Raw genomic sequence first — 23538 nt, 5'->3', positions numbered from 1 at the left:
CTTTTTTCTTTTTTTTTTTTTAGGCCACGCCACATGACTTGCAGGATCTTAGTTCCCCAACCAGGGATCAAACCCAGGCCCCCAGCAGCAGAAGCGCAGAGTCCTAACCACTGGACTGCCAGGGAATCCCCAAATTTCTGCTCTTTAAAAAAAAAAAATTATTTATGTGGTTGCACTGGGTCTTAGTTGTGGCAGCACATTACTTACAGCACACAGGCTCAGTTGCTACACAGCATGTGGGATCTTCGCGGACCAGGGATCAAACCCATGTCCCTTGCATTAGGCAGGCAGATTCTTTACCCACTGTGCCACCAGGGAAGCCCAGATCTGCTCTTTTAAACCACGGTGTTTGTGTTAATTTGTTAAGCAGCCCCAGGAGACTAAAACAGCCACTGAACAGTCCTGTTCTGGATTTGGAGCCTGGAGCCAGCTCCCACCAGCTCACTCCAGGGGTGAGGCCGTCGTCCTACCCTCTCACCACGCAGGATGCTTTAAAAGATGATGTTCTATTAGCATCTCTTGGTCCTCACAGCCACCTTCACTCCTGGTCTGGGGTCTGATTCAGGGTCTCCAGCCTCTCACCAATTCCTTGGGTATCTGCTAAATTCCTATATCAATTTACTCTGAAAAATCAATTCCAATGAATTCCTGGGCCGTCTCGAGACAGCCGGAGGTGGTTTCTGATGCTTGAGGCGAGATGCCCAGCTTACCCGATGGGTGAACAGAAGCCACAAGGCAGTGGGGAGACATTCTGGGTTGTGGGTGAAGGACCTGGTTGGTGACGGCTGGGGTCACAGGAGCAGAGATGAAGACTGGCCAGGTGACAGGACAACCCATCTGTGTGTGTGTCTGGGGACGGCTGTAACAAAGCACCCAGACTGGGTGGCTTCAACAACAGAGATCTATTCTCTCCTGGTTCTGGAGACTGGAAGTCCAAGGTTGAGGTGTCCCCCTGAAGGGGAGAGGGGAGGCCCTTCTCTGAGCTTCTGGTGGTTCCCTGGCTGTGGCAGCATCACTTCAACCACCCCCGGTGTTCTCTCTGCCTGTGTGTCTTGTCTGTGTCCAAACTCCCCCTTGGATAAGGACACCAGCCATACTGCGTTTGGACCACCCCATTCCACTATAGTCTCATTTTAACTAATCCCACATGCAATGACCCTATTTCCAAATATGCTCCCCGTGAGGTCCTAGGGTTTAGGACCTAAACATACAAATTTGGGGGGGGGTGACGAGGAGAAACAATTCAACTCATAACAAGACACAAACACATTCCCCACAAACACACACACACACACGCACGTCCACACACACAGACGCAGGCACACAGACCAGCACTCTCCACCTGAGGGCAGAGTCAAGGCCCCCCGGCCCCCAGCCCAGGTGTGTGAGCTGGAGGATGAATGCCCCCAGCGCACCCCCCGTGGGCAGACAACCTGAGGCAGGGTCCTCGAGGGACTGAGCCCTCCTGACTGCCCACGGCTGTGACCTGCTCATTTATGCCTTCCGCCTCCCGGGTAAACCTTTCACCCTCAATCTGTGTCTCGGGTCCAAGTCATCCTGCTGCAAAGGAGCCCACGGGCGAATCCAGCTCCTCTTCTCTGAAGCCACAAGTCAGAGATTCGAAAAATGAAAGGAATGTCACTCATCCTTTTATTTTTATTTTTATTTTTGGAAAATGTGGTTTTTAAAAACGTTAAAATGCAGGCAGAGAAAACAAACTTATGGTTACCAAAGGGGGAAGGGGGGGTAAATTAGGAATTTGGGATTAACATATACACACTACAGTATATAAAATAAACAACAAGGACCTACTGTATAGCACAGGGAACTATATTCAATACCTTTTAATAACCTATAATGGAAACACCACTGTAAAGCAATTATACTCCAATAAAGATGTTAAAAAAACACCTATAATGGAAAAGAATCTGAACAAGAATAGATATACATGTATGTATACCTGAATCACTTTGCTGTACACCTGAAACTAACGTAACATTGTAAATCAACTATACTTCAAAAAAAAAAGTTCAAATGTAATGAGTTTATTTTTTAAATGACATTAACAAATGTTTCAAAATTTTCTGTCTTCAATCCTAATATAGTAAATAACAGTACTGAGCTGGGAGAGGCAGGAAGGGTCCCCCCAAAGGTCTCAGAGGGAGCAGGGCCCTGTGACACCTCAGCCTTGCACTCAGGCCTCCAGAATGTGGGCGTCAGTTCCTGCCCGTGTTAAGCCACCCAGTCTGTGGTTGTCTGTTACATGGACCTTTCCACCTGCCCCCTGGCCCCTGGGTCTTTGTTGATGAAAGACAGCATCTAAACCCAGATTCACCACCCCCCAACTGATGAGTTTCTTTGAGTAGGTTCGGAGTAAACTCTACAAATCAAATGTAATCCTGATCAATCATTCATTTTCTCCATAGCAAAGTTAAATCGCTTCCAGTTACCTTTTTTTTTTTTTTTTTTTGGCCACGCCGTGCAGCATGTGGGATCTAGTTCCCTGACCAGGGATCAAATCTGGGCCCCCTGCATCGGGAGCGCGGAGTCTCAACCACTGGACGCCCAGGCAAGTCCCCTTTTAAAAACTTTGGGTTTTTTTTGTTTTATGTTCTTACTCCTGGAAGTGACTTCCATCAGCCTCGATGCTTTGGCATGAAACTGAGGGTACTTGATCCCTCAATCAGATTAAAAAAAAAAAACCTTCATCAAGTTTTCTAGTTCAGTTGCTGCTCTTGACTTCCACTGAGAACAGATCTGCCAGGTCAAATCTTGCAGCTAAAGCAGGGATCTCACCCGGGTGGTCCTGCCCCCAGGGGACACGGGGCCATGTCTGGCGACGTTTGTGGTCATCACGACTGGGGGGCTACTGGCATCAAGGGGGTGGGGCCAGCAAGGCTGCTCCACACCCCACAGCACCCCGGACAGTCCTCAGAAGATGCTCCAACCCCAGTGCTCGCAGTGCCCAGGGAACCCCGAGCTGGAGGACAGCTGGTGAGAAGCTGTCAGCTATCAACTACTCACAATTCGCAGGACCTGCCTGGTCCGCCGGCCTCCTGTCACCAGAGGTGACCTGTCGCTGCTCCCGACCAAGGTCAGCCCCTCCCCTCGGATCCCACTGAGGATGCTCTCAGCCCAGCCTCCCCTGCAGGAAGGCTCCCACGGGCGTCTGCAGGTGCCGTGCCCCCACCCTCACCTGCACCCCTTCCCCCGTGAATGATGCTCTCGTCCATCCCAGGGACCCATCCCCAAAGCCAAGCCCCTCGGTGCAGCCTCGGTTCTCTTTCCCTGGACGGGCTGAGCGGTGGCCCGGAACCTGTGACCTTACTTGGAAACAGGGTCTTTTCAGATGTATGAAAGGTAAGGAACCAGCTGAGATCATGCCGGATGTGGGGTGGGCCCCAAGTCCAAGGATGGTTTCCTCGTAAGAGACAGAAGAGAAGGCTGTGAGGACAGAGGCAGAGCCTGGAGCGCCCTGAGGGTCGGAGAGGCAGGAAGGACCCTCCCCTGGAGTCTGGAGGGAGTGCGGTCCGGCCACACCTGGATCCAGAACCGGGAAGGATAAATCCTTCGTTTAGGTCCCAGGTCAGTGGTCCCGTCACGGCCGCCCCAGCAGACGGTCCCCTTCTCGACCTGGCCTTGGTCCCCTCACCTCCACCCTGTCCTGTGTCCCCGTCACCTCTGAGCCGAGGACGCGGATGCCCTTCCCCAGACCCACGTCCCCCACACCGACAGGTGAGCCCTACACCGCCCGCCACCCAGCACCGCAGACTGCGCGGCTCACACACGTGTATCCCCTCAGCTCGGCAGGGCAGAGCCCGAGATCCGGGGTCCCAGGCTGGCTCCTGCCCAGGGACCACCTGCCCTCCTCCGCCCCCACTCTCCCCTGGCTTCCGGGGTTCCCCACAACCCTAGGCTCGGAGCGGCCTCACCCCATCTCTGCCTCTGCCTTCACATGGCCCCTCCCCGTGTGTGTCCAAACGGCCCCCCTCTTAAGGACACCAGTCCTGCTGCGTTAGGACCACCTGCTTCTGTGTGACCTCCCCTTAACTAACTACTCCCGCAAAGACCCCGTTCCCACACAGGTCCCACTCTGAGGTGCTGGGTCAGGACTTCACGTGAACTTGGGGGGACGCGAGGAAACCCACGCCACTTGCTCTGGGTTCCGTCTGCCTCCTCTCTGCTGACTTCGTTTCCTTCCCCGGGTGTCCGTGGGGTAACAGACCCGCCGCCGCTCTCCTGTGTCCACGCGGGGTGTCCACTCCACCACCAGGGCCCCCCGTGAGCCGGGCTGGAGCCTCTGCAGACCCACGCCGCTCCTATCTCAGCCACTTCAGCCCTCGTGTCTCCTTCCCGGCAAGTGGCGCTGGTGTCTCACTTCCTGCAAATTTTCTTTCTCAGATGAAAGCTGCTGAGCGTGAAGAAAATGTGACTGAAAGCAAGAACACGAAGGGACATGGCTTGCGGGCGAGGTTCCGCGGTGGGTGGGGCAGGGTCCCGGGCAGGGGCGGCCGGCAGCGTGGACGGCACTCGGCCCAGCGCACAGCCTGGTCCTGGTTTATCCCACCGGAGGCCGTGGGCGCTGGGACCCAGGGGAGGAAGGCCCCGGAGGTGATACCACATGGCGCCAAAAACAGCCCCCTCGGAGGCTCCTCTGATGCGGAAAGGATGTCTTTATTTCCTGGATATTCTCACGTAACAAAAACCACAACGCACAGCGAGGAGCGGGGTGGGGGTGGGTGCTGTGGGCGATCCCGGGCTGGCTGACGCCTGCTCATCGCCCGTCACTGGTGGCGCCCCGCTCACGCGAGACTCGGCCCCACGGGGAGAGCGGCGCACGCCTCCGTCACGGGAGGTGGCCTTGGGGACGCCATCTCAGGGGCCCATTAGGGTCCCAGACCCGGGCGCTTTCTCGCAGCCACCTTCGGGCACCGCGGGGTGTTCAGCACGAGTAGCCAAGCAAGCAGGCAGAGGCGTGGGGGGCGGCCCAGCTGGTGCGACAGGAAGGGCGTCCTGCCCCGAGGGCTGGGCGGCTAGGAGCCGAGGGGCAGCATCCGGGGCGCCCGGGAGCCTGGACGGGGGCCCATCCACTCACACAGGTGCAGGCTGCTTGTCTGGGAAGGAGCTGGAAGGACCGGAGGGCAGAGCGAAGGGGCGGGTTCAGATTCCTAATAAGGCACAGACTTGTCACTCTCCTCTGTCCCCTCAGGGACTCCAACTCCTGGTCCCACAGCCCCTGCGTGGACGGCAGCCCACGAGCCTCGGGCCCAGTGCTCGGCCTGGGGCGTGCGCTCTGCGGAGACGCGTCTGGTTTCCCGTCTGCTTTCATCGGGGACAGACCGGCGGCTCCCCTTCCCTGCAGAGCGAGTTGGTCCCAGGTGTCAGATCTGACGAGGTCCTGCCTGAGGGTCCCAGCTCTAAGACACCTCCAGGGGTGATGAGAGCGTCTCGGAATGAGCGTGGCCACGGGCAGAGGGACTGGAGGTAAGCTGCCAATGGACAGATGGACAGCCAGCCAGACGGGGTGAAGCTCAGATCATGGCACTGAGGCGGCAAGTCCACAAGAGGGGAAACACGTGGAGGATCCGGCTACCGTCATGCCCCTCCGTCTCCCACCAGGGACCGGAACCTGGTGCTGGGAAGGCCTCCCTCTTTCCCTCTTACTGGAAGCTGGGCCGAGGGTGACCACCCGGATGGAAGCCGGGAAGGGTGGACGCAGGGCCGGGGCCCTTCTCCGCGTCAGCAGCTCTGGAAAGGGGGCAGCCGGCCCACCTCTGACCTGCAAGGCCCGGGTCAGCCCCCCGAGACCCCAAGGGGAGAGGGTGTGGCTGCAGCACAGTGGACGTTACGGTGACTAAACGCATTCAGGACCACAGGGGGTGGCCTTCTGCTGGACAGCGGCGGCCGGACAGCTTCTGGGCAGAGCCCGCAGGGAGCCCTGCTCTCGGGAGTGAGGTGAATGCGGGGGCAGGTCCCCGAGAGCCCCCGGGTCTGCCGTCCCGTTTGGCGGTGGGGCCTCACCAAACCCAGGGCAGTGGCAGTGGATGGCGAGGGGCAGGTGGGCCGGTGGAGGGCGGGCAGCGGGGCCGCCGGACTCCCCCTAAGGCCACTGGCTGCCGCTGGCCGGGTAGCTGGGCACGGTGGGGTACTCAGGCAGGCTGTTCCCCGAGAAGTTGTTGTACTGGGCCTCCCGGGACGGCGGATTCCGCCAGGCGCCTGTGCTCCACTCCGTCTGCGCCTTCTGGAAGCTCCCGCCAGCCCCGCGGTAGATGCTGTGCACCTGCGGGGGTGGAAGAAAGGACGGTGGAGAGACCCACTTGGGTTCGAGGCGGGGCTTTTCTTAAACAGATGACAAACTGCAGGAGCTTTAGAAAAAGTGCAGAAGCTGAGACGGGGTGGGGGGGGGGCTCTGAAGGCCACGCCTGCACTGTGACCACTGCCTGCCCGTCCGAGGGTCTCTGCCACCCCAGTGGAAAGGGGCTCGTCCAGGACAGTCCTGCAGCCTGGCGACCACCCGGTGACTCAACTCCCGGGGCACATCAGGCCCCGGGCCCCCGTGTTGCCAAGGGCATCTCTGCAATGACTTCCTCAGCAGAGACCTCTGGGGACGGACCACTGCCTCCTCCCCACCGTGCAGGAAGGCTGGGCCCCTCGGACACGGGGCTGGGCTATTTCTGGAAGTCCCAGCAAATCCACTAACTGAGAAGATGGCATTTGTTTTAACTTGAGGCTCTTGAGCAGCGAAGCTGACGCTTTTGTCCTTTATCTTTCTCCTGTGCAATGGCCTCCCGGCGAACCCCCAAACCGGGGCGGTGCTGGGGACCCCGATGGGGCAGCTCTGCTCTGGAGGACTCGCTCAGCTCGGAACCCCTCCCATCTGCTGCTGAGATGTTCCTGGTGGAACCGCAGCTGTCCCTGCACCGCCTTTGTCCCAGCATCTCCCCAAGCTTCCCTTGGTTCCTCCTGCCCCCTTCGGGTCATCCATAGAGCCAGGGGACTTCAGGGGCAAACACGGAGGAGGTGGGTGCGATGGACGCAAGGAATTTTTAGTTTTAGTTAACTTTACTCAATTTGGATTTAACTGTAAACAGCGATTAGTGGCCGGCGGTGGCTGAACTGGCAGTGTGGACCACCCTCTGGGACACGCGTGCTAGGGGCTCTGGCAGGCAGTGGTCACCATCGGCCACAGGGCACTGTCTCCCCAAGTCCCTCCTCCCTGGAAGGCCATGCGGGCAGGACAGCAGGGCCCTGGCCTGAGCAGTCGAGGGTCCGGACCACGGAGGGTGTGCCCTGCTGACAGCGCTCACTTCACTTCCCGATGCTCGGTCTCCTGCTCCCAAAACAGGGTAAGACGAGCCCCCGGGGCTGGGAGGTCAGGACACAGGATGCGAGAGAGGAAGTGGGATGTCTCGGGACCCAGAGGAGTTACCTTCATGATCGTGATGGCCATCATGGCGGCCGACATGGAGAACATGATGGCCGGAAGCAGCATGACCACGGCGGCCCCGACACTGGTCTGGAAGAACCCAATCGCGGCCAGCCAACCACTGCAAGGGGCGAGAGAGCCTGTGGGAGCCAGCATGACCGCCAGACAAGGGCCCACCATCCCTCATATGTAAAGAGCTCCAATAAATCAACAAGAAAAAGGTAAATGACCAGCAGAGAAAATGGGCAATTCACAAGGAGCAACAAACTTAGGAAGCGATGCTCGAACCCACCAACAAAGATGTGCAAGTTAGAAAAAGTCTTGTTCTCACACCATCGTCCCGGCAAACATCGTGAGGGAATGGAGAAACAAACACTATTTTGTCAGTGTGGGGTGCACCCTTCCTGGAGGGCAATGAGGTGTGACCTACAACAAGACTTAAGTGCTCATTCCTTTTTCTTTTCTTTTTTTTTTTTTGCGGTACGTGGGCCTCTCACTGTTGTGGCCTCTCCCGTTGCGGAGCACAGGCTCCGGACGCACAGGCTCAGCGGCCATGGCTCACGGGCCCAGCCGCCCCGCGGCATGTGGGATCTTCCCGGACCGGGGCACGAACCTGTGTCCCCTGCATCGGCAGGCGGACTCTCCACCACTGCGCCACCAGGGAAGCCCCAGCGCTCATTCCTTTTCCCCCAACTATTTCACTTGTAAAAATTTATGCCACGGCCATTGTTTGTAAGAAGGAAAAGCTGAGGGTAACCTGTGAACGCCCACTGGCTGGGAATGACTGGAACATCAGTTTGCTAAGGAGACAGCAAAACAAGAGAAAAGCTGGTGGTCACTGGGTGCGTCCCTAGTCCACATGCGGAAGAACACCCATCTGGTCTCTGGGAGGGAGAGGCAGGAAATAGGGTGTTTTTGAGAATGTTTCTTCTTAGCAAGTAATGACACCACACTGTTCAAGATTCAGGAAATTAAAAAAAAAACACAATAGACAGTCTCTCTCCTGCCGACCCCCTCCCCAGCCCAGAGGGAACTGGTATAGCTCATCTGCTATGTATCCATCCTGAGAGAGTTTATAAGACGTATGCAACCCGCTGCAGGCACACACGAACAGGCCTCGCCCCTCTGTGAAACCAGGAGAGGCGTCCTTGTGTACAAACAAGGACAGCAGAACACGCTGCTTTGCACTTTGAGGGGTATGAGCACAGCCGGGTGGCTGGGGGGCTCAGGTAGGTAGACAGGCAGATGGGGCTGGGCCAGTGGGGGGCTGGATGCTGTCCTGTGGGCTCCTGGGAGGGGAGGAGGGGCTGGCTCTGCTGGGAGAGGGGCCACTCTGGGGACCAATGATCTCGCATCGGATCTGGGGCCATGGATCCTGGCCACTGGGGAGGGTGGGGCTGTACGATGCGGACCTGCTCCACGGCCCAGACTCCCAGAGGGACCGGCAGCCGGAGCTTCCAGAGAGCAGTATCACCAACAGCCCAGGGTGACCCACTCAGGACAGTGGGTGATAAACCGGCCTCGACCAGCTACGGACAGATGTGCAGAGCCTGCTGCACCCACCAGGCGGGTCAGCCAAGGCAAGCGGCAGTGGGGGGAGGGCAGGGAGGATGACAGGCCTGGAGACAAGGCGGCAGGGACACGAGGGTGCCAGGTGCTCCCCCAAGGCCACTCGGCCAGGAGCTCGAGGGGACAGAGCCAGGGATATGGGGACAGAAGGTGCAAAAGGACAGCACAGGGATGCAGCCTGCAAAGGCTATGGGAGTGCCTGGCAGCTCCTCAGACAGCTAAACAGTTACTGTGTTGCCCAGCAATTCCACAACCAGGTGGAAGAGGAATGAGAACACACATTCACACGGATACCTGTAGAAACCGCACAGCAGAACGACAAGCAATAACAGACAGGCACACACAACCCAAGCGTCCACCATGTGTCCGTGAATGGACACACATACCGTGTCCCTCCACACACGGGAGCATCACTCAGCCACGAAAAGGGGTGAAGCCCCGACACTCGCTACCGCGTGGATGGACCCTGAGAACACGACGCTCAGTGAGAGAAGCCAGACGCAGAAGGACACACAGGATGTGATTCCATTGATGGGAAATGTCCAGAACAGGCAAGTCCACAGACACAGAGAAGGGATGCGTGGTTGTCAGGGGCTGGGGAGGGGGTATGGGTGACTGATGATGGGGACGGGCTCCTTTTTGGGTGATGGAATGTTCTGGAATTGGATAGAGGTGATGAACCTCTATCCTTGTAAATACACTGAAAACCACTGAATCATGCGCTTCAGAGGCTGCCTTTCTGGCTGTGAAGGCACCTAGATAAAGCCCCTACCATGGAGACTACAGACGGTCGAGCTCCCGGATCAGAGAGGCGTTCACACCTCACCTGGAGTCTGATGTGAACCAACCGCAAAGGCCAAACGTTAACAACCCACAGGGATCCCCGAGGGGAAAAACACTGTGGAAACCTGTGACACCTGCAGGCGGGTAAGAGCACTGCACCCGCCATGTGTGGTCGAGGCCAGGACGTCAGATGTGGGCGGGGAGTTGGCTGAGTGGTGGGCGGCGGGCTCTGCCCCGGGTCCGTGAATCTCTAAGGAGCCCCACATGAGGTCACGAGAGGGCAGGAAGGACACGTCTGAGCACCTGAGGTGCTGGGGTCACTGTTGGTTTCCTGGCGCAAAGCAGCATCGCAGCCTTTTACGTATAAGACGTCTCAGAGGTTTTAAAAGTCCGCCTCCTGCACGGACTCACAGGGAAGCGTCTGGGGTGAGCAGGGAAGGACAGACCTGCGGGCCCGGGACTGGCTGGGAGCCGGTGCCCCTGGAAGGCATCCCCGAGGCTCCACACGCTGACCCCCGAGTGGTCCACTCGCTCCCTGGAGGTGACCTGCGGGACTGCGGTCACCTGGGCAGGAGGGTGAGACCCCGGGAACAGGGAGACCCCAGCCAGCCAGGAGGAGACCCCCGGAATGGGCAGACCCCGGGCGGGGAGGCTCAGCAGCGGGGCAGACCCCAGGCGGGGGAAGCCCAGGCTGGCCCGTCAGGGTGAACGCAGACAGGCAGAGCTGCAGCTCCTCGGCCCCAGCCCCAGCACTGAGCCCCGAGGCGGCCCCCGGGCCAGGCGCCATCTACTCCCTCATCTGCGGAGGCCGGGGGTCCCCATACGGGACCAGAGCCAGGACAGCTGCCCAAACCAGCAGGAAGGGGAGGGCCTTGGGTACCAGGTACGGAGCCTAACCCTGACCCTAACCCTTGCCCCCATCCACGCCTGTCCCCCTGTCTGCAGACTAGGAAGTCAGGAGACCCCTTCAAGGGGACCAAATGAGCCAGCCCTTGGGAGGTGCCCAAGCCCCCCTGCACACCCAGGAGCACTGTCACCGTCACTGTCACCGTTGTTATTACTACCCCCCTCCCCCTCCCCAAACAAGGGCAACATCTCGGGCAGCCCCTGCACGAGGTGAGGTCACCAGCTGGGGAGGCCCCCACGGGAGGTGGGAAGGTCGGCTCCGATGTTCCCTTTCTGCAGGCTGGGCCCCAAGGAAGGTGTGCGCCCTGCCCGTCCGCACAGAAACCACGGCGATGGGGGGCCAGGCAGAAGGCGGCTGGGTGCCAGCGTGAGGCCGCGTCTGGAACCAGACCTCGGGGGCTCCCCGTCCCAACACCGCGTATGCAAACGTGGAGTCCACCCGGGCACCTACTCTCCCGCTGGATCTGGGGTCTCGGCCATGCCTGGGGGTCGCCCAGTGAATCCCTGCACTTGGGGTGGTCCTGAGGACCCCACACCCGCATCTGGGAAGGCATCGGCCGAGAGGAGGCCCAGCATTCAGGGTCTGCTCACCATGCGGGGAGGGAGCAATGTCAGAAACCCGGAGAGACGCACCCTGGAGATGACCCTGGGTGACAGGCTCCATCCTGGGGAGGGGTGAAAGCCCGGCAGCAAACGGACACCGAGAGGCCGTGCAACCTCGAAGGGGCCTCAGGAAAAAGAGCGCGCACAGCTCACCACTGCCAAGGGCACGTGGCGGCCGTCCCCGCGGACACGGCAGAGTGACGGGGACGGACACCTAGAAGGCAATGGCAACAGGCGCCCCCCACCCAGGAGCCAGAAGATCCACCAGAGGGCGTGACCCAGAAGACCCCCCGCCGCTCACACGGGCAAGGTCCCGACACGCCGAGAAATTCTACCAAGAGACGTGGGGACACGCCAGGCGGCACATGCGGCAAGAAGAGCAGCCGCCCAGCGCCACCTCTGGGCACTGCCTGCCGCAGACGGACCCGCTGCCCCGACACTGCCACGTCCTGCTCCAGGGCCCCGCGGATGTGGCACCTTAGGTGGCAAAAGGGACTTTCCAGGTGGGATTAAGTTAAAGCCCCTGAGACAGGGATGACCCTGGATTCCCCGGGGGTCCTAGCGTCATCCCAGGGTCCCTATAAGAGGGAAGCGGGAGGGTCAGAGGCAGAGAGAGACGGGAGATGCTGCGCTGCTGGCTGTGAGGATGCAGGAGGGGCTGAGAGCCAGGGATGCGGCGCCTCTAGAAGCTGGAAAAGGCGGGAACCGATGCTGCCCTGGAGCCTCCGGAAGGACCAGCCCTGCCCACTCACAGGTTAAAGTGAGTTCTGACCTCCAGAATGTGACATAAGTTTCTTTCATTTCAAGTCCCTAAATCTGGAGTAATTTGTTACAGTAGCCACAGAAACCTCGTATGATACCCCAAAAGCAAACAAATGGAAAACGGCTCGCCCCCTAGATGGCAGGCCTAGGCACAGGTGGCCGCTCGGGGCAGGCCCTCGAGCTGCTCTCCCACCCCCCAGACACACCATGGACCACGCTTCCCAGGTCCTCCTGGGGCCGGGTGACCACGCACGAGGCGGCAGAAGGCGGGCGGATCCGCCGCACCCGGCCCCCGGAGCCGGCAGCTCCCTGGAGGGTTGACGAGAGCAAGGAGCAAACATCAGCCCTGTCCCGGCTGTCGGAGTTTTGGGGTCCTCGTCACAGAGCTCAGCCTGCACTAACGGTACGAGCAAGTGACTCGTGGCCCCAGAGCTGACCCCGCTCGTCGCGGGCTCTCGGGGGCCCTGCTCACCATGCGCCCCATCCCGAGAAGCCAATAGCCTGGATGACGGTCAGGATGAACTGGGCTCCGAAGATGAAGAAAAACGCCATGAAATTGAAGGAGCTGTCAGATCTGGAGGAAAGGAAAACAGCCATTACTGAGGCCGAGGAGGAAGAGGCAGAGGCTGCGGGAGTGGGACGGCCCCTCCCCTGCAGTTCCCATCAGAAGGGGCCCAGCACTGCCCTTCCCAGAGGACGTCACCCAGACACACTCCTCCTGGGAAGTTTAAGAGCCTCCTGCGTCCTAAGGACATGCCCGCACCCGCGTGGCCCAAGGGAGGTTCATCGTGGATTTGAGGTGCTCTGCATGCTGGACCCATGCCTGCTGCCCCGGACAAGGGAGGCTGCACGGGGCTCACCCAGGCCGCTTCCGGCTCATGAAAGGAGGGCAGGCGCCGGGGGACCCACAGCAGAGGAAGGGCGGGGTAGGCAGGGATGCCCGCGTAGCTCAGGGCTGCTCCCAGGCAGTCCCCGAAGCCCTCGGGGGTCCCCGTTCCTGCGCACGGTCACACCAGCCAGCCTGGGGCCTCAAGCAACAGGCCCCTTTTGCTTCAGCACATGTGAGCAGGTTTCTGATTCTTGCCCCCAAGAGGGCACCAGGGGCCCTGTATGACTCCCACTGAGTCCTGGATTCAGGGACCTTCCAGGGGCAAACATGGCACACACCTGAGTAGCAGGGGGCTGGCTGGGGTTGAACTCACAGAGCAAGATTCACAGCACCCAAAAGGTGGCAACAACTCAAACGCCCATCAACGGATGATGGATAAACAGCTGTGGGGGGACTTCCCTGTTGGTGCAGTGGTTAAGAATCCGCCTGCCAATGCAGGGGACACGGGTTTGAGCCCTGATCCAGCAAGATCCCACATGCCGCGGAGCAACTAAGCCCACGCGCCACAACTACTGAGCCTGCGCTCTGGAGCCTGTGAGCCACAACTACTGAGCCCTTGTGCGGCAACTACTGAAGCCCGTGCGCCTAGAGCCCGTGCTCGGCAACAAGAGAAGCCACCGCAATGAGAAGCCCGCGCACCGCAACGAAGAGCAGCCCCTGCTCTCTGCAACTAAGGAAAGCCTGAGCGCAGCAACGAAGACCCAACACAGCCAAAAAAAACCCCACGATATTATTAACAAAAACAAAACAAAACCAAACCAGCTGTCCCTCCACACACGGGGGCACCACCACTCAGCCACGCAAAGGGGTGAAGCCCCGACACTCACTACAACGTGGATGGACCCTGAGAACACGACGCTCAGTGAGAGAAGCCAGACACAGAAGGACATGCAGTGTGTGATTCCACAGACAGGAAACGTCTAGAACAGGCAGATCCACAGACACAGAGAGCAGGTTCATGGTTGTCAGGGGCTGGGGAGCGGGATGGGGGGATGCTAATGGGCACAAGGTTTCTCTTTGGGGTTTTAGACAGTGGTGATTGTTGTCCAACCTTGTGAAGATACTAGAAACACTGAACGGTTAAGCAGGTGAGCTGGATAACATGTAAAAATATGATCTCAATAAAATTCTTAGAAGTGAACAAAACAGGCAGCAGCTGGTTTTGGCCCGTGGGCCGCTGTCTGCAGACCCGATATAAAGTGCCATCCGAACTGGACAAGGGGAGGGGGTGGAGCTCACGCCTGGGCCTGGCGGCAGATGCAGACCAGGATGCAGCCCACGCGGGGCCGGGCACGGAGGGGAGCGCACGCAGTGAGGTAGCCTGTTCCCCTCAGTTTGGGGCTGTCAGCACCAGACACTCCCCGAGGGCCCCTGGAGGGTGCAGGCCACCCGCCCCACTCACCGGAAGGCCTTGTATGCGGGCCGGAACCAGCACACGTAGCCGCAGGGGGAGAAGAGCAGCAGCCAGACCAGGGCCAGACCGAAGTTGGCTCCCGAGCCGCCGGCGATCCACCAGGCCAGGCAGGCGATGAGGTTGACGCCCAGGGTGGCGCAGTAGACTGTGGGGAGGGGGCGAAGGGGGAGAGAGGGGCTGAGCCGGGACACCCCCCACCCCTGGACGGCAGCTCCCATGAGTGCAGGGACCCCGAGGCCAGAGAAGGGTCCAGAGGGCCCAGCCCCGCCCCCTGCTCCATCCACACCGGACAGGAGCTCAGCAGAAAGGAGCTTTATCACCAAACCCTCAGGCTCTCACCGCCCGGGTGCAGGGCGGCCTCCTAGCCTGCCCCTGTCCCAGACTTGGGTCTCTGGGTGGTGCAGGTGGCCCCCCATTCCTGCCCTGTCCACTCACACAGCCACAGGCGGTAGATCCTCTTCACCAGGACCTGGTGCTCGATAGGGATCTCGTCAGAGAAGTTCTGGTAGAAGCAGGGCTTCAGGGGGATGAACTTGGGCAGCGGGGGGAAGTTGTTCTCCTTTTCTGCAGGGACAAAGGAGCCAGAACAAAACCCACACTGCAATCAGCTTGTAGCGGCACCAAAGATGCGCCCATCTGGTCCCAGGACCTGTGGACATGTCACCTCACGGGGCAGAGGGGACTTTGCAGGTGGGACTAATTAAGGCCCCTGGGATGGGGAGGACACTGGATTCCCTGAGGGGCCCAGCGTCATCACAGGGTCCTTATAAGAGGGAGGCGGGAGGATCAGATGCAGAGAGAGATGGGAGATGCTGCACTGTTGGCTGTGAGGATGCAGGAGGGGCCGCGAGCCAGGGATGCGGCACCTCTAGAAGCTGGAAAGGCGGGAACCACTGCTCCCCTGGAGCCTCCGGAAGGACCAGCCCTGCCCACACCTGGATTCAGCCCCGTGAGACCCCAGTCGGACTCCTGACCTCAGGACTGTCAGAGAACAAATTTTATTTTAAATCACTGAGTTTGTGGTGATTTCTCAGAAGTCACAGGAACACACACAGACTCCATGGCAGGGCCCACGTGCCATTCACACCTTTGACTCCAGGGAAGGTTCTGGCACTCGGGACATATGAACTTCCCAGGGCGGCTGTAACAAAATGACCACAGACTGGGGGGCTTAACACAAGAGAGATTTATCCATCTCCATTCTGGACACCAGATGACTGAGATCCAGGTGTGACAGGGCCACGCTCCCTCCACACGCTCCAGGGGAGGGTCCTTCCTGCCCTTTCCAGCTTCTGGGGGCTCCAGGCGTCCTGCGCTTGTGGACCCGTCCCTCCAGTGTCCGCCCCCATCTTCCCTGGCTTCTGTGTGTCTGTGCCCACATTTCCTCCTTCTTAGGACGTCTGCCATGAGACATCAGGGCCACCCTATTCCATTGGGACCTCAAATTAAGTTACATCTGCAATAGGGTCCTGTTCCAGGGTCCCGGGGTCCAGACTTCATGGTTTTCAACACAAAACCTTTCCGGTCTCGCGTGTCTCCCGGCTCAGGGGCCGTGCTCATCTCTGTATGGCTCCCTTTTAGCGCACGTGCTGCCATGGCAGGCACTGCACGGGCCTCAATGGGGACGTGATCCTGCCCGCAGCACAGCGTCCAGCGCCCGAGCGCTTCCCAGAGGAGTGGAGAAGCCAGAACCCTCGCTGTGTGACGCGGCCAGGACTCACCTGACATTTCCGCTGTGAAGACAGGGCAGGGGCAGAAGCCTGCAGCCACCTGGAGGGGAGACAGTCACGGTCAGGGGGTCCCCATGTCTGCTGGGTGACCCCAACGCCAGCTGCAGTCCCAGAGGGCTACCGCGGGCACCGTCCTAACCACCAAACTGTCCACAGGGGTATCTGGGCTCTTGGCCCAAAGGTTGGCCCAGCCCTGAACATGCGATCCCAGTCACCACCTCACCTCAGAGCCCCCCAGGCAGCCTGGCACTTATGCGAGGGGAGGCATCAGGCCAGAGGATCCCGGCAACCCACCCCCACTGCCCTCCTGCCTCATCTCCCCCACCCCCCAAACTTCCCCTTTATCCACGGATGGCTCTGAGCACCTCCTATGGCCACAAAGAATCTCTGAATCACCGATAAATGGGTCCATGCTCATTGCTGTGTGACCTCAGGCAAACCACACAACCTCTCTGGTCTGCAGTTTTTGCCCTTGTGAGTCTTGCAAGGCCAAGGACCCCATTGCAATCCAAGTAAAACACCAGGGGACAGACCCGGCACCCAGCGGCCCTGCCCAGAAGGAGCCCAGGAGCCCGTGTCACAGAGCAGCCCCTCACAGGAGACACCACCGAGGCACGTAACTGAGCTGAATTCACCTGTTCCACGAGGGCCCTGTGGGCAGATGGTGTCATCTTCAGGAAACAGGCCAGGCAATGTGGCCACGCCTAGCGCCCACCTGGCCCTCACGGTACAGCTGGCCCTGCACTGCCCCCTGTGCCTGGCACCAGAGTGGGTAGGGGAGCCCTGCCTGGAGGTGGTCCAGGTGGGAAGGATCCAGTGACCGAGAGTTCCCTGGGTCCACCCCCCGGCCCCCTGCTCAGTGAGGGCCCCACCGGGACCCTCAGCCCGGCCTGGCCCTGCCCTCCTGCCTGCAGGCCCCACTGTCTGCCCACTGCTCCGGCTCTGGCCAAGCCCCCCTGACCTGTCCCCACGGGCTGGGAGCATCCCCGAGCTGGGGGCTGGAGCGGGGGCTCAGGGCAGGGATGTCTCAGGGCCCTGTGGCACTGTGTGGTCAGTCAACATGTATCTGCTGGATGGACAAACAGGCTGCTCCGAGCCCCTCGCACACGGGTCCTAGTGCTAACCCGCCTTGGAAGAGCCCAAGGGCCCCTCTGGGGACCCTGTGGGCACCTGCGAAGGACGGGAAATTGATGTGGTCAGCTGAGTCCAGGCTGGCTGGGCTCCTCCCCAGAGTCCAGCCACAGCCTTCCAGACTCTGGGGGCCCCGCTCTGCCCACATGTGGCTCAGAAGCTCACCGCCCGCACCCCCTCCAGTACAAGCCCAGGTGTCGGCGGAAGCAGCCACCCCGATCCAGGGACCCTCGTTCCTCTATCAACAGACAACGACCTGTTTTTTTTTTTTCTCTTGGCCGCACCGCTTGATACGTGGGATCTTATCGAACCTGTGCCCCCTGCACTGGAAGCACAGAACCCTAACTACTGGACCGCCAGGGAAGTCCCAGACACCGACCTGGTTTTCAGTTGTTTATTTTCACACGTCAGAGCTGTTTCCTGACACCTGAGAAAAGGAGACACAATCCTGGTGGCCCCAGAGGCCCAGGTCTGAAGCTGCCCGGCTACTCGGCCTGGCTGGAGCCCCGCTACGCCCAAGCCCGGAGAAGAGCTCACCCAGACAGGCATGCACCCCACGCGCCGGCAGCAACAGCGCGAGTGTCCCCAAGCCGAGACGGGCCGGCAGCCCCTGGCAACGTGAGGGAGGCTGAGGAAGGTCCGGTCCGGTCCAGGTCGGGCCTATGCGTCGGGGTCCAGCCGGCGGCACTGGGCCTCCAGCACGCCACAGAAGGCCTGGAAGCGGTGGTTGAGGTCCGGCTGGGCGTGGAGGCGGAAGCGGGTGCCCAGCGCACCGTCGGGCGAGGGCGCCCCGTAGAAGACGCGCCGCACGCGGGAGTGGACCAGGGCCATGGCGCACATGGCGCAGGGCTCGCGGGTGACGTACAGATCGTAGCCGGTGCACACGTAGGGCAGGCCATCGGCGTCCTCATCCAGCTTGTGCACGGAGCCCGCGCGGACGCCTGGGGGGGCGGCGGCTGGGGCGAAGGAGCAGGCGGGGTGGGGTGCAAGGTCATAGGCACCGCGGCCCTGGCCCCGGGCCACCAGGTCGATGCACACCATGGTGGCGTGCAGCAGGGGTCCGGCCGCGCTGCTGCAGTCGTGGCCTGTGGCCAGCACGCGGCCCGAGGCTGGCTCCACCACCACTGCCCCCACGGCCCGCAGGCCCCGCGAGGCCGCCTGCTGCGCGGCCCACACGGCCCGCTCCATGTGGCCCTGCATCGCCACCCGCTCCTGTGCCGAGAAGAGCTGCCCGGCCAGGGCTCGGGTCACCTGCCGGTCCTCGTGGAAGGTGGTGGGCCAGTGGGCGCGCGCCTCCTCAAACTGGCCCCTGGTCAGGGGCGGCCGCGCGGGCACAGGCACCAGGAAGGGCTGGCCCAGGCCACGGGGGTCCACGGCCGGCGGCGGGAGGAGCTCGGCCAGCGATCGCATGCCCGCGGCCGGACCCGCCAGGCACAGCAGCATCTCCAGCGCGTGTGGGCAGCCGGGGCGGGGGCTGGGTCGCACCCTCTTGAGGTGAGGCTGTGCGGGCAGCGGGTGGACGGCTGACACCTCCTTGAGGAGGCGTGAGGTCTGGCGCTTGTCCAGGACCGGCGCGGCATAGGCCAGCACCAGCTCCACAGCGCCGGACTGCTGCTCAGACAGGATCGGGAGGGCCTGCCACGCCGGCTCTCGCTCGGGGCTCCCGGCCTTCGCGTCTCTGTGTGGCTCCACGTCGCCCGGGGTGGGGTCCATCCTCGGCAGGGCTCCGACTGCGGGGACAGACACCGGAGCAGGGCATCATCCTCAGCTGCGGGAAGCCTGCTGGGCCGGACGAGGGGTCGGTCCCAGGAGCGTGCCGAATCTGGAGGCTCGTCCAACCGAGCGAGACGCATCAGCGGTCGTGCTCTCACTCACGGCCTACTAACGCTTGCTTTGCACAGAGTTTAAACCGCCCTCGTTACGGTGTCTTTTTCCCCCTTTTGCTTTGAGATGTCTCACGCTGGGAGAATGCACACCGGACCTCAGAGACTTAATACAAAAGAAAGAACATAAACTGTCTCAGTTTTTTCTGTGTTCCACGGATACCGAGGACCGTCTGCACTACACCGTTTTACATAAGGGCCTTGAGCATCCTCGGATTTTGTCATCCTTGGGGGTCCTGGAACCAGTTCCCCATGGATACCGGGGAGCGACCGTGTTGACTACGTGCTGAAGTGGGAATACCCTGCCTGTCTCAGGTTAAAGAAACGTATTACTAACGTTAAGTTCACCTGTTTCTTCATACTTTTCAAAAACATGGCTTCTAAACGCTTCATCTCACATACATGCCCCGCATTATATTCCTACTGGTCAGGGCTGCCTTGGATGACGTTAGAGATGCACTACAGATGACCTTCGCGGGACCCCAGAGGATCTCGGTGCCACGCCCGCAGCACCCTGCACCCTGGCGGCGTCTCGGAGTGGGCCAGCCCCTTCCGCCTCTCCCCCCAGACGAGGCTTTTGCTCCTGTGATGCGCCCCGGCTCACAGGCCCCCCAGAGGACACGGTAGGTCCTCGCCCACCACCGCCTGTCCGAAGCTCACGATACGAGCTCGGCAAACGCACAGGACCAGGGGTGCAGGTGGCAGCTCTGAGAAGCAGCCAGCATGGACGGGCCCCTCGGGCGCCCATGACGCCCGTGCCAGGCGGGGGCCCTCAGGAGGGTCCGGGGCACTGGCTCTGAATCTGCTCCCGGCACACACCGTGCCCAGGATGCCAGGGCCTGCACAGCCTGCCCCAGGCCACAAAAGCTCCCATTGTCTCCCGGGCAAGATAAAATTGTCTCCTGGGCAAGACAGACACAGTCCCGTTTGTATCTCCAAGAATGCAAGCTCTGATCAAAATAAAACAAATGACAAATACAGGGGGCTGCCATTGGGACACTGCTGGCCGGGCTGCCGGCTCCCAGGAAGGATGCCTAAATACAGCAGGCCACCATCCGCTCCTAGGTGTGTGTCCAGGAGAACTGGAACACACATCCACACAGGCACCCGCACACGCATGTCTGCAGCGGCAGGATTCCAGCAGCAAAAGGTGGACACAACCCAGATGTCCACAGAAAGATGGACAGATAAACACAACGTGGTCCCTCCACACCCAGGGGTATCACTCAGCCATGAAAAGGGGTGAAGCCCCGACACTCGCTACAACGTGGCTGGACCCTGAGAACACGATGCTCAGTGAGAGAAGCCAGACACAGAAGGACACACAGGGTGTGATTCCACTGACGGGAAACGTCCAGAACAGGCAGATCCACAGACACAGAGAGTGGCTTCGTGGCTGTCAGGGGCTGGTGGAGGGGATGGGGAATGACTGCTGATGGGGACAGAGTTCCTGTTGGGGGGATGGAATTTTCTGGAATTAGACAGATGTGATGATCACACAACATAGTGAATACGCTCATACACTTTAGGTGGGTGAACCACACAGTGTGTGAATCATATCTCAGGAGAGCTGCTGCTCCTTGCGGGTGGTGGGGGACATGTGGTGGTCGCCAGGGCAGCCGGCCCCAAACGAGGCCCAACACCTCGTGACCACTGCTGGCACTGGAACCACCGCACGTCCTCACACTGCCGTGAACAGGCTCCCCGACTCCTTCCCATGACCCAGGACAGAGACTGTGGGGCTGTTCCCTTTCTAGAGGCCAAGGAACTTGCCTGGGGCCAAGTGGCTGGGAGGACAGAGCCAGGACCTGACGCTGAGGCCAGGTGGCCAGCAGCTCCCCGACTCTGCCTTCTGAGCCCCGGACCATGGGGGTCCTGAGCCCCTTCTACAGATGAGAAACAGGGTCCGCAGAGGGTGACCCACCCAGCGACTTGCTTCATCGTCCGCGGGGACCTAAACGCACGCGCTCGGAGGCTGACCTGGTCCTCTTTTCGTCCTTGAAGCCCCGCATCCACCCCCAGCTCTGGGCGCCCCACTGCGTGCCACCCTCCCCGTTGTGCTCTTTGCTGCTCCCGCCAAGCTCAGGCCCTTCCCTGGGTGTATCCACCTCCCTCTGCCTACAGCGAGGGCACCTCATAAAGGTGCCTGTGCTCCAATGAGGGGGGGGGCAGCCCCTTTCACAACTGTTTACATTTACGGTTGTAGCCTCTGTGGCGGGCACCGGCTGCCAGGCTCAGGGAGGGCTCAACTGCGTGGGGCAGGCCCTGGAGGGTGTGCAGAACCAGGGAGTCAGGACACCTAACAGCCAGTCCCCTCACTGGGTGCCCTGGAACTCCTGGGCTGTGGGTCTGGGGTCTGAGGAGGCAACGGGGCTTATTCAGCAAGCTGAGTCAGGCTCTGAAGGTGACACCCAACCAGAAGAAGGGGCCTTATCTCACCCCTGGGTGTGTCCCAGCCCTGCCCGAAGCCCTTACCCAGCCCACGTTTTCCTAGCTGAGACCTGGTGTTACCTGTCCTAACCCCACCCCCAGCTTCCCCCTCTGTGAAATGGGATCCACGGCCACCGCCATGCATGGCTGCCTGGGGCAGAAAGTGACAAAATCCACAGGAGGCGCAGGGGCCCAGTGCCCTGCAACGGGCAGACTCCAGGAGGGCTCCTCAGAGGCGATGACACAGAGCTGGGCCTGGAGGGAGGGTGGGGAGCCCTGGGCAGAAGGAACAGCCAGGGCTGGAGTCTCCAACACTCACACAGTCCGGGTGGGCACTGGTTTCAAATACGGTTTCCAGGACTCGGCCCCATAGAAGGGGGAGGGCCCCAAAATCTGCATTTCTGACAAGCTCCCCAACAAAGTGGGGTCCGCAGATAACATGCAGGACGCTTCGCTAAATTCGAATTCCAGATGATCAGATAAATTTTTAGCATAATCGTTGTGTCCCATGCAATCACTGGGATATACGTATTCTAAAATATATATGTGTGTGTGTCGTTTACACTAAATTCCAATTTAAGGGGGCAACCTGCCTGTTTATCTGCAGAACCTGGCCACCCTATAAGTGGGCCATCGTGCATGAAAATTCGAGAACCTCGAGCATGTGGGGTGTGGGAGAGACCCGAGGTCACAATTTTAAAAGGTCTTGAAAACTCACACTTTCCTTAAGTATCAGAAAAGATTATCAATGTTCAGGACGTACAGAAAGGTTGGGGCATTTCCCCCAAAGCGGGCGGGAAGCTGGTAAGTGGACAGTCCAGTGGACAGCCCGGAGGTAGAGGGCTGGCCGCGATGACCCCTGGGCAAGGCACGCCGGAAACAGCTGGGGCACGGGGTCTCCACCACGGACGGCAGGGGCGCGCGCACGCGCAGAAGGGCGATGGCGCGGAGAGCGGGGTCCCGCGGCCCGGCAGCCCCGCGCGCACGCGCACGTGCACACGCACACGCGCCGCTCCCCGCGCCCGCCCGAGGCGCGCACGAGCCCGGCCCAGGTTGCTCCCTAGCTCCCCGCGCGGCCGGCGTCCACCGCAGCCGCGACCCCCGCCCCAGCTCCCGCTCGCCCTCCGCGGGAGCCTGGGACGCAAGGGCCCGAGACCCCGGGGCCGTGCGCTTACCTGACGAGACGGGCGGAAGCGCTGCGCCTCACCAAGTCTTAGCAACCGGCCCGCCTGCCCCGCCTCTTCACCGCCTGGCGCCGCGGGGCACGACGGGAGCGTAGTTCCAGGGGCGGAGTCAGCGCGAGGCGGAGGCGGAGCCTGAACTACAATCCCCACAAGAGCGCGCGCGCGCGCTCCGCCACGCTCCGCCCCTTTCTTGAGCGCTGCTCCCGTGACCGACGGGGGGGGGGGCGGGGGGCGAGCTCTGAGTTGAGGGTTCGAGACCCATCAGGGCGGCGGGAAAAGTCCGACCCTGGGGGCCCTTTGGGAAATCAGCAGAGTGAAGAGACTGAGGCGGAGAGGCACACGCCACCCGTTGCAGTCACTCCCCGAGTCCAGTTTGCTGCTGCCACGTGGCACCGGAGAGCCTGTGCCCAGAGACCAGGATGCGGTCTGGTTCCAGTTCTGCTCTGGGGCCCCAGCCGACTCCGGCCTCACTTTCCCATCTCTACAGTAAGCGAAAGGGACCTCTTGACTATCCCAGGCGAGACATGCTAATGAACAAATCCGGTTATTCATTCTGGTTAAAGAGGTTAAACCCAGAGGGTCTCAACCAGGGGCAATTTGTCCCCCCACTCCCAGGGGACACTGGGCGATCTCTGGGGACATTTGTGGTTGTTATGCCTGGGGTTCCTCCTGGCATCAAAACCTGGGATGCTGCCAAACACCCCACAATGCATAGGACGCCCCCAAAGCAGCCTCCCAAATTGTCCACAGTGCGGGGGGGGGGGGTTGGAAGACCGTGGTTTAACCCCACTGCTAAGCAAGGAGAAAGATTTAGGTCTAGAAGGACCC

General features: G+C 60.6%; 2 protein-coding genes across 2 annotated transcripts; both read right to left on the bottom strand.

Annotated features, from left to right (window-relative positions):
* Positions 1–4686: 4686 nt before the first annotated feature.
* SCAMP4 (secretory carrier membrane protein 4) lies at positions 4687–22764 on the bottom strand. Its single transcript, XM_082651786.1, has 7 exons — positions 22702–22764; positions 16074–16122; positions 14788–14916; positions 14341–14497; positions 12522–12623; positions 7430–7547; positions 4687–6280 (listed from the first exon to the last, which is right to left on the bottom strand). The coding sequence occupies exons 2-7, from the start codon at positions 16078–16080 to the stop codon at positions 6101–6103; spliced, it is 693 nt and encodes a 230-aa protein (XP_082507912.1). The 5' UTR covers positions 16081–16122; positions 22702–22764; the 3' UTR covers positions 4687–6100.
* ADAT3 (adenosine deaminase tRNA specific 3) lies at positions 17671–22758 on the bottom strand. The gene is made up of 2 exons (XM_082651785.1): positions 22702–22758; positions 17671–19202 (listed from the first exon to the last, which is right to left on the bottom strand). Exon 2 carries the CDS (start codon positions 18924–18926, stop codon positions 17874–17876), a length of 1053 nt encoding a protein of 350 aa, XP_082507911.1. The 5' UTR covers positions 18927–19202; positions 22702–22758; the 3' UTR covers positions 17671–17873.
* Positions 22765–23538: the final 774 nt, after the last annotated feature.

This window comes from Grampus griseus (genome assembly GCF_964374135.1).
Source record: "Grampus griseus genome assembly, chromosome: 3".
NCBI lineage: Eukaryota > Metazoa > Chordata > Mammalia > Artiodactyla > Delphinidae > Grampus > Grampus griseus.
Note: the sequence above shows the minus strand (reverse complement) of the source record. Positions and strands in the feature narration are given on the sequence as shown.